The following is a 10,902-nucleotide window of genomic DNA, read 5'->3' on the forward strand; positions in this document are numbered from 1 at the left end:
TGTATGTAAACAGAAAAAAAAACTACAGTAGTTTTAATTAATTATACTTCTCATACGACGTTAGCATTAGGCTTACTATATTTTTAACACTGCCTGTACTCTGAATTGAGCGAAACGTGTCGTCGGCAAGGGGTACAACGAACGTAACGTGGTTGGAATATTATTCTCATACACTCTCCTAATTATCGACTATTCCTGTAGGACTAGATAAAGAATACGGTGTTTAAAAATATAATAGGCCTGATACTAATGTCGTATGACAATTATAATTAGATATCATTATGTTTCACTCGTTTGGAATATTTGTTCATACCGTTTTGTTGGATATTTAAAATAAACATTCTAGATATGTCAACGCTTCTGGACAGGTAGTAGTAGCGTGCTGAAACACAAGAAACGGGTTCAGAATTTTAAATAGTTCTCTTTTGTACTAGCATGATTTACATGAGTGAGCCTACAGTAAAATGTGAAAATATATGGTAAGTACACCTGAACAACTGAAATGGTTCCATACTTGTGAAAAGAACTCTCAAGTCTTCCATGACATCCGGCCATAACATCCGCAATTTTGGGCTATGGGTGTGTTATAAGGGTAGTGATCCGACAAGACTAGCCCCCGAGTCGGTGGTGGGTTGTATTCCACGAAGTTTTCCAGAGAAAAGAAAACAACAGCAACAAAAACACACCGTTGGTAACATTACCGGTATTTGAAAGAATAGCCAACAGATGGCGTTGTTCTTCTCACATACAAAATATTTTATTCATTAGTTGCAGTTATATCCGATGGCTACATAAACACCCCGATCTACATGCAATTTAAACCAACCGCTACACAGTAAAATGGACTCGTACTTATTTGAGAAGATTGTCGTATATTGTGAAAAACTGCACGAAGGCTATCTGCGCTATAGTCGTCCCTAATTTTGAAGTAATATCCGGAGAAAACAGAAATGTTAGATTTGTTGTCACTGTAAGACAATGCTCCATCTGCACTCTGTCCATCGCCGGGGAATTGAATCTCTGATTTTAGCGTTGTAAGACCGTAAACTTACCGCTGACTCTAAAAAAATAACGGTGTTAATAAACCCAGGTATGATGATAAATGTTTTGATAATTAAGGTAACAACACAATTACGGGTTCTATAACACTCTAACATACAGAAAAAAATATTTTTTGACATGGAACTATTCAAAATATGAAACCCTTTCAAAATAAAACATGTGATATTAGAAATTTGTTTTTGTTTTGAATTTCGCGCAAAGCTACACGAGGGCTATCTGCGCTAGCCGTCCCTAATTTAGCAGTGTAAGACTAGAGGGAAGGCAGCTAGTCATCACCACCCACCGCCAGCTCTTGGGCTACTCTTTTACCAACGAATAGTGGGATTGACCGTCACATTATAACGCCCCCACGGCTGAAAGGGCGAACACGTTTGGTGTGACGGGGATTCGAACCCGCGACCCGCAGATTGCGATTCGAGCGCCCTAACCACCTGGCCATGCCGGGCCTGATTTTAGAAATAACTTTGAAAAATTGTAACCTTACGAAACTGTTTTAATTATATAATTATCTTTAGAGTGTAGTTCTTTGGAAATGAGAATCTGACTGTTTCTTACATCATTTGTCTGATGATGACAAAACCTTGTCGAAACGTTGTACATTTGCTGTTATGTTAAACTTATATTAAAGTTTTTCTTCATTACCCATTCAAGCCGTCTCCAGCCATTATTATTTCTGCATATCAGCTAAGTTTGCCTTCATTATAGCTTTATATTTACTTTAGTTTACAATAACTAAGCATCGGTTTGTTTTATATACTGCTATAAACAACTTTTAGTTACTTTTTCTTTACTACGATTTTTATTCTTCGTTTTTGTGAGTTTCTTTGTTTCATCTTGTAAAACCGTTTCATACACTGAACGCTCACAACTGTTTCATACTCTGTACACCATTATAAATACCATTACTATACTTTATTGTTTATTTTACGTGTAGTTTTATCAGATAAAGATAAGTACGTGTAATTTTATTAAATAAAGTTTGTTGACGGCGTAATTTTTTTCAAATAGACCAGGATTTATGGATTTAACACATAATGCCTGCTAAGAAAATTTAGCTTAAATGGCGTGTGTGAAAAGGATAGAATAAGGAAAATTCAAGCGAAGGGCATGAAAACTACCACACACGTTTTGCGCATAGCTGTCTCTAATTATTAATTGATAGACTAGAAAAATGATTTTCAAACTGTAGTAATCGTACCACTGAAAATCCTCTCATGAAGTTGAATTTGAGTAAGTTTCATGTAAAAGATAAATCACTCAGAATTCTGTTTCACCGCTTTTGAATTTCATACTGAGCACAAGAAAACAGTTTTTTTTTGTTGTTTTTTCAGAGTACGAGGAATATCAACACTACAGAGGGCGTTAAAAAACCACAGCAACAGCTATGGAGCCTTAACTACGCGAAAACGTTTCCACAGGTGATGACTAATAGCCCAAGTATCTTATAATAACTTTGAATATACCTTAATTCGAAGTTTGTAGGAACGAAGTTATCGAAATGCTATTTTGAAATAATCTTTTTGTTTGAGACGTATCGATAATGGTTTGGAGACGTAAATATTGCCTAAGTAAATTAGTGTAAGTTGTAACACTAACAGTATATAAGAAGTAAAACAAAAACAGTGTATGTGATACCGATATTCGGTGTTTTTATCTGTATGTATCGGACACGTAGTGTCCATAACATGTGGACTTCCAGTGCAAATATAGAACGCTTTAGTTTTGACTTTTACTTCAAGTATTACTGATTACTACGTTGTTAGTATTAAGCTTAAGTATGTTAATTAATTAGCGTTAGTTTGTGTAAGTTATTTTGATAATAATTATATACATTTTCCAATTACAGTAATAGTTGAGAGTAAATATCTTCATCTCAATCCTTGAAGAATACATAAAACATTTATTGGTAAATGAACGTGTCGTTTCTTCTTAAATTGCTGTTTAAAATATCAAATTGTCTTTCCCAAATACTTGGTTGGTTTGGATTTGGTTTCACTGCAGGTTATAGCAAACTCTAGATTGCATGTTCATTCTTAGATAATAAGAATGTATAATGAAAGGAGTGTTGTTAACAATTCTTATTTTTTCTGTCGATATGGACAGATTCTGATCTATTTTACACAAATGTACCTGTGTCAAGTTTGTTTGTTTTTAGTATAAGCAGATTCTGGCCTATTTTACAAAGATATATCTGTCTCAAGTTTGTTTGTTTTTAGTGTAAGCAGATTCTGACCTATTTTACACAAATGTACCCATCTCAAGTTTGTTTGTTTTTAGTGTAAGCAGATTCTGGCCTATTTTACACAAATGTACCCATCTCAAGTTTGTTTGTTTTTAGTGTAAGCAGATTCTGGCCTATTTTACACAAATGTACCCGTCTCAAGTTTGTTTGTTTTTAGTGTAAGCAGATTCTGGCCTATTTTACACAAATGTACCCGTCTCAAGTTTGTTTGTTTTTAGTGTAAGCAGATTCTGGCCTATTTTACACAAATGTACCTGTCTCAAGTTTGTTTGTTTTTAGTGTAAGCAGATTCTGGCTTATTTTACAAAAATGTACCTGTCTCAAGTTTGTTTGTTTTTAGTGTAAGCAGATTCTGGCCTATTTTACACAAATGTACCCGTCTCAAGTTTGTTTGTTTTTTGTGTAAGTAGATTGTAATTTATAGTGCATTTACTTTATTACATAATGTTCATTTGAACAAAACTATCATTATAAAAATAGTTACTAAAGTATATTATAAAATAATGCATTCATGTCGTCAGTAATTTTCTATTATTTACTAAGCTAAAAGATCAGTAGATTTAAGCAGATTTGACTTATCAACTTGTATGAGTAGATAAATTGAAATGTGGCTCATAAACTTTGTGAAATTTCAAACCTCAACACTTTAGTTATATGGAAAGTTAAGAAACACCTTAAGTATTAAGAGTATGCCAATTAAACCTCTTATTAGGCCTACACTTAATGCTGAATGGTTGAACTTCAGACATTGAGGACATTTCATGGTGCAAAACTAAAAACAGATGTGTTTGTTACTTGAATAACTATTCAGTTATGATATTAAGATAAAGAAAATGTTTTATTACATACTTTTATATTTGCCAGAACAACTGATGTTTGTATGTTAATTTTACACGTTTAAAGCTCTACTGTAAAGAATATAGTTATTACGTAGACTGCAGTCCCATCGTTTATATTCATGATGGAATTTTGGTATGAGTATGTAAGTAGATTAGGTACCTTACATGACCTTAATGTATCCAGAAGGTATATTAGTTATTTAGCAAAATTTTGCTTATTGCATATAGATTTGTCTGTATATGGTTAAGTGGCAAGATACTGTTATGGCATATACAAGCCCAATAATTAAATCATTCACAGTATACAATGAGTCACTTTATTTTATTCAAGATAGTGAAAGCAAAGGCTAAAATTATAAAGTACAAGAGTTTGGAATTTTTGCATGTATGATAGTATAAAACTATGTTAACTAAGCAAACATATTACAGTAAAATCTAAAGACTGTAACACTATCAAAGTTCTGTAGAGTTCGTTGCATTGTGTGTGTTTTATAACTGCTTCCTTTAGGCGTAGATTATGGTTTGTAATAAATTTTAAAACATTTTTAAACATTATTGTATATTTATATATATATATATATGTATGTATAAAATGTCTTATAAATAACATGGAAACAAGATCGAACAAGATAATCACATTAATTCTGAGCCTGTTAACTCAGTTGACTCATAGGATCGAAAACAAGCTGGAGGGAAGAAAACAAAGGGATTTTATAAGTGGATTAATGTCACAAGAGTGTCATCTCAGGGCTCAGTGTTAGGACCTTTGATCTTTTTTATTTATGTCAATGATGTAGATGAAGGAATGGTCAATAAGTTGTTTAAATTTGCTGGTGATATTAAGGTCTTGAGTGTTGCTGGTTGTGAGATGAATTCTGCTGATTTTCAAAAGGATTTATGTTATTTGGTGAGTTGGATGAATAAATGGAAGGTGGCTTTTAATTATAATAAATGCAAGGTAATACATGTGAAATATCACAGTTTTAATTATGGGTGCAATTTTGATGGGAATAACCTTAACAGTGTTATGAAAGGATATGATCTTTATGTAGTGGTTGATCAGACTTATAAATCATCCAAGCAGTTTGATGTTGTTAATGGTACAGCAAATATTACTTTAGGTTGTATCTGACAAATATTGAACATAAGTTTAAAGGTGTTATAACTTAATTGTATAGGTCACTTCTTAGGCCTCATTTGGAGTATTGGGTTTAGTCTTCTTATCATAGAAAGAACATTGAGTTGTTGGAAAGGATTCAGAGGAGGACTACTAGGATGGTATCTGAGATGGAAAGGGTGCCATGAGAAGACAGGTTGTTTTCTCTTGAAGAAAAAGAAGAGATAGAGATGACTTTATTGAAGTGTTTAAGGTTATTAAGGGAATTGATAGTGTTTGTACATCATCTTTTACTCTACTTAGTTAATGGTGAGAATGATAGGACTAGGGGATACAAATATAAATCTGGGCAGGGTAGGAGTCATTTTTAGCTAAGACAGTTTTATTTTTCTAACAGGGTGGTTGGCATTTGAGATGGATTGCTTCTAGATGTAGTGGATGCAATAAATGTAAGGAAAGGCAATTTAAATGTCAAAGGTTGGCTTTGGGTTCTTGTTTTTTAAGTTTAGTTTGGTGGATGGGACAGCCTAGATGAACCAACAGGTCCCTTGCTGTCCATAAATTTTATGTTTATGTAAAAACCTTAATTTTTGTTATGAGTTAAGAATATTTCAATCATTTTTGGTTTTATAATTTTTATTATTTCAAATGTTTGCAATTCTGACAAATAAGCTTATAAGTGTAATATGCATACTAATCTATGTGCCCGTATGTTCTTTAGATGATCATTTTTCTGGAGCTGGGAGAACTGTATCAAACATAATATACCAAATGAGCTGTGATCATGCTTAGAAATGAAGATTTTTTAGAGAAACAACTTTAAAAGTGCTGACAATTACAACTACAAGAATTTTTGAGAGTCGTGAAATAATTCTCTTTGGAGGAAGGTGTCTTGTTTGCAGCTTATAGACCAATGGAATTTACCTTCGCCGTTCACTCTTTATTTCCGACTTTAATATCCAAAGTAAATTGTCATCTTGAAGTGGAGCCTGTAGCTTCGGTTACACCAGATCATAATGACAATGTTCAAGAAATATTCAGTAACTGTAAAGGGGAAACCAGTTCTCACAACAAACTATCAAATGGAAGGTTAGCTTTTCATGTTTTATTGTCACATAAGAGTGGTTTAAAACACCAGAGTAAATCTTTATCAGGATAGCAATGATCAGGTTAATTTTTCACCTTTTTTTTGTTTTCAAAGACTGTTGTTTGAGCTGTTTTTCCTTATCTCAGTTTTAATCAAAGATGCACAATGAGTATTCTAACCATCTGAAGTAAGATATAACTTTGGAAAACACTTTCTGTATACAACTTCAACTGCTTAATTTTTTTTTATTAACCAAAGTACTGGTTAACTCTGTTCATGAAATTTTTTTGAGACACAACTTGCCTATTGCTTTATTTCCGGCTATTAATTTTCAGCAATCGATAGTAACTCCTATATAGATATTTCTTTTTTTATTTCTTGAAATAACATACGTTATTGAAACATTTGATTTTTTACCTCATTCTTAGTATTTTTTATGTTTCAAGCATTATTCGGTGCAACTATAGCATGCCGTCTACAAAGATATTTACACTATAGCGTGCTGTCTACACAGATACTATCATCATCATCACTGTTTTAACTTTCATTTATTTACAATTAGCACCATTTTTTTCCAAATAACGCTTTAAAACTAACAAAGTACAAAATACCATTACATAACGTTTTGGGGGCAAATATAATCGGAATGAAATAAGTTCTAACAATCAAAACTAACACAATTATAACCTAAATTTAAGGTACTCTTTTGGAACACATAACTTATTAAATCATTACTATTATTTGCTGAACAAAAACGTGGATAGATAAATTATTTAGCAAAAAATTATATTTTAGTGAATCATTAAAACGGTGATGATAATAGTGTCTGTGTAAATATCTTTGTAGACGGCACGCAATAGTAGCACCCATTATTGAACTTGTTTTTTCTGCAACTTTGGTGTAGACTCCGCTAGTTCTTGGTTTTTTGGTCTTGATTTTCTGTTGTTGCCAGATGTAACATATACAAATATATAGTCCTTTTTTGATAATTTCTTTCTTTGTATCGAGTTGTTTATTCACACTTCAGTTATTACTCTTTGGCTATTATTAGGTTTTCACTCAGATTGTAGTTTATTTTAAATTTGTATTTCTGTATTTTGTGTTTCTAATATTTTTAAAAAAATCACACTTTTTTAAAGGTTTTATACTACTTGAACATATTTTTTAAAAAGTGTGAATTAGTTTCAAGTAGTGTGAAACCTGGAATGTTTTGTATTTCCATTTTTTATCTCTGGTTCCACTGCATTTCTATTTCAGTTGCCATTCCCTTTAAAAACCTTTTACTCGTTTTTATGTTTATTTCTGTTTTTTTAATTGATTTATCAAGCTTTCTTGATTTAAGTTAGGTCAGGGGCTCACAAACGTTTCAGCTAAAAATACCCTGACTGAGCGCCCCCACCTAATGATTTAATAGAATTGTAAATATTCTTCTTCGGATTTTTTGTAGCTTATGTTTAAACAGTTTTTTTTATGGCATTTCTATTATTTAGTGGTATTATCTCACATGTATCATTTTATCTTTAAATTTTGTTTTTTGATGTCCTTTTAATTTCCTAATGTTATTATAGATGTCAGCCTGCAACTAAAGTTTTTTTTGTATGAGTTATATATATTATTTTATGGTTTTATTTCAGATGGGTCATTTGATTTTTGAACCAGTTTTTGTTGTTATCTTCTCTGTTTTTAATGTTCTGCTATTATCTTTGATAGGCCAGTTTGTAACTGATATCTTTTTTTGCAGGGGTTGTACGTTATTTTATGGAGTTGTATGAAATTTGTCATTTCAGTTCTATCTTTTCCTCTTTTTTTTTCTGCTATTATCTTTGATAGGCCAGTTTGTAACTGATATCTCTTTTTGCAGGGGTTGTACGTTATTTTATGGAGTTGTATGAAATTTGTCATTTCAGTTCTAGCTTTTATTCTTAGTTTTTCTGCTATTATCTTTGATAGGCCAGTTTGTAACTGATATCTCTTTTTGCAGGGGTTGTATGTTATTTTATGGAGTTGTATAAAATTTGTCATTTCAGTTCTAGCTTTTTCTTCTTTTTTTTTCTGCTATTATCTTTCATAGACCAGTTTTTAACTGATATCTTTTTTTGCAGGGGTTGTACGTTATTTTATGGAGTTGTATGAAATTTGTCATTTCAGTTCTAGCTTTTCATCTTTTTTTTTCTGTTATTATCTTTGATAGGCCAGTTTGCCACTAACATCTTTTTTTGTATGACATAACTTTAATTTTTGTTTGGTTATTTTGGATGCTCTACAATTGTTCTGTTCATTTTTTGTTTGGTTTTTCCATAGCTTTACATTTTCACTATGGCTTCTATTCTTTGTAAGTAATTCATTTTTCTCACAACTTATATTAATGGTGGTTCGATATGCTTCCTTGGATTAAAAAGATCAGGCTTTGGTAAAGAGAAAAACTGACCTACACTTCAAGTGTATTTATGAATACTTTTATTTTTCCAGTATGTTCTAAATAGAAGTGATTGTTTAATCATCAAGCTAATGTTGGTGTTGAAATAACTTTAATACCATTTATTTTGAAGCATGTAAGTGAAAAGGATTGACTGAATATAAGTTTGTTTTTATATAATTGTAAGGTAACTTAAAATCTGATTTATCTTGACCAATTATTAAATGATGCAAACCTTTTCGATATTACTGAATCACTGCACATTACTGGGTTTATTTGCATGTATCAATTATTTGAAAATATGTTTTCAGATCAGAGATCCAGAAACTTGAGCAGGTAATTGATGCCCTAGGGGAAGCATCTGGAAAGGTATGTTTTTTTTACTGTCAGAAAAGGAAAATCTCAGAAAAATTGACACACGTATAGTTTTTTCATTTTTCCTCTCAACTAAGAGAAATTCTCCTTTCGACTCTTTGACACTGTATATATTTTTTTTTGAAGTTGGTTTTACCATATACGAATTTTATATATATTTAATTTTCTTTGTTTGGTAGTGGTGCTTTGTATATTTAAAACAAATATTGGTAACTTAATACGGTTCTTGGTTCTCTGGAATGTAATGTATTGCTATATTCCTTTCTGTAGGCACAGGGGCTACAAACTGCAATCACAAATGCCTCGAAGCTTCAAAATTCAAATCACTGGATGTATATAATGAAAAATTCAGAAATCAACAAGTGAGTACCGATATTCTTACAGAAAGTTTTGGAAGTTAGTCCAAATAATCTTTGCAATAACTAGACGAAAAAAAAGTGTTTATCAAAACATTAGCAGTTTAAGATACTTTGAAAGATCTTCTAGGATCTTTACTTGCTGTTCAGGAGCCATTTCTTACTATTCGTGCCTCATTTTCTGCTGTTTCAAAGACGATTATTGTTTATTAAAGGGTGATTTGTTGTTGAAAGGCCATCTTTTAGTTATTCAAGGGCCATTTGTTTTTTTTAAGGATTATTTTTTGCTGTTAAGCATTCTCTTTTTGCTATTCAAATCTCATGTTTTGCTGTTCAGTGGCCATTTTTGGTTATTAAAGAGTAATTTGTTTTTGGAATAGACAGGGCTGGACTAAGGTTTAGTGGGGATCTAGGCCCAGGCAATATTTGGAAATAATAATAACTCACTCTTGTCTCTATTTCCTCTAGTTTTACGAGCCATCATTCTTTTACTTGGGTGGCTGGTGGGGCCCCTGTATGGCCAGGGCCTAGGAGGTCTATGCATTAATCCAGTACTGGTAATAGGGCATTTGTTACTGCTCATTGACATTTTTTCTTAGTTTCTTTTCTTAACTCTTTCAGCACGTGCTTGGTCCCTGGGACTGATCTTGTAACCATTTTGTGCCTGTTATAGTTTTCATGCTAGAACTTTTAAATTAGCAAGTGTATGTTAACGAAATTTGGCAGATTATCAGTAAACATTAAAGTGCTTTCATATGCAAAATATCAAATATTTTTATTAAGTGTTAAGGTTTGTAAAGCAGTGTTTTTCTCCTGCCTTTTTTTTTCTTTTCACATGTTGCCTATCCAACATGCAAAGTAATTTTCATTTTAAGATTAAAAATACTTTTGTGCATCAGAAAACTTTCAACTTTCACATGCAAAATCTTTATAACGTCCAGATAGTTATCAAATGTTTCTTAAGAAAAAAACTTTATATTTTATCTTTTATTTTCAATAACGAATCTCTGTACGGGTTTGGTCGATTTGACCGATCTCGTAACCACATTAAAAAAATTAGGAAATAAATATAAATTATGCATTTTTCAATCTAGAATGACCACAGATTATAACACAAAAACATAAATGTGTAGCCTAAATAGCTTAAATCTCACAACATTATACATTTATATATATTTATTATTTTTATTATATTGACCTTTCAGCCATGCCTGGCTAACAATACAGAAGTTACAATGACACGGCTCACATGCACTCATGTTACCGTATTCAGTAATATAAAACTGACCTGTCTTGGCTGTGTTTTGGTAGACTAGTATTTTTTAAAATACAGTCACATTTCAATTATTATACATCATATATGTGTATAGATTATTGCTATTTAGAAATAAGTTCTTAAACTTATTTT

At 31.8% G+C, this 10,902-nt stretch overlaps 1 protein-coding gene across 3 annotated transcripts in view; it reads left to right on the forward strand.

Moving 5' to 3' along the window:
• The first annotated feature begins 2,400 nt into the window (after positions 1-2,400).
• The window catches only part of LOC106475838 (alpha-tubulin N-acetyltransferase 1-like), a 15,466-nt gene continuing 6,964 nt past the window's right edge, over positions 2,401-10,902 (forward strand). Inside the window, exons 1-4 of one of the 3 annotated variants that reach the window (XM_022379857.1) lie at positions 2,401-2,480; positions 5,982-6,349; positions 9,075-9,132; positions 9,409-9,500. In XM_022379857.1, coding sequence (XP_022235565.1) covers positions 6,174-6,349; positions 9,075-9,132; positions 9,409-9,500 — 326 coding nt within the window. In that variant the 5' untranslated portion in view covers positions 2,401-2,480; positions 5,982-6,173. Of the gene's footprint in view, positions 2,641-5,981; positions 6,350-9,074; positions 9,133-9,408; positions 9,501-10,902 lie in introns of all 3 variants that reach the window. The other 2 variants (XM_022379856.1, XM_022379858.1) reach the window with 2 other exon arrangements.

Source organism: Limulus polyphemus, unplaced genomic scaffold (assembly GCF_000517525.1).
Source record: "Limulus polyphemus unplaced genomic scaffold, Limulus_polyphemus-2.1.2 Scaffold9259, whole genome shotgun sequence".
Lineage (NCBI taxonomy): Eukaryota > Metazoa > Arthropoda > Merostomata > Xiphosura > Limulidae > Limulus > Limulus polyphemus.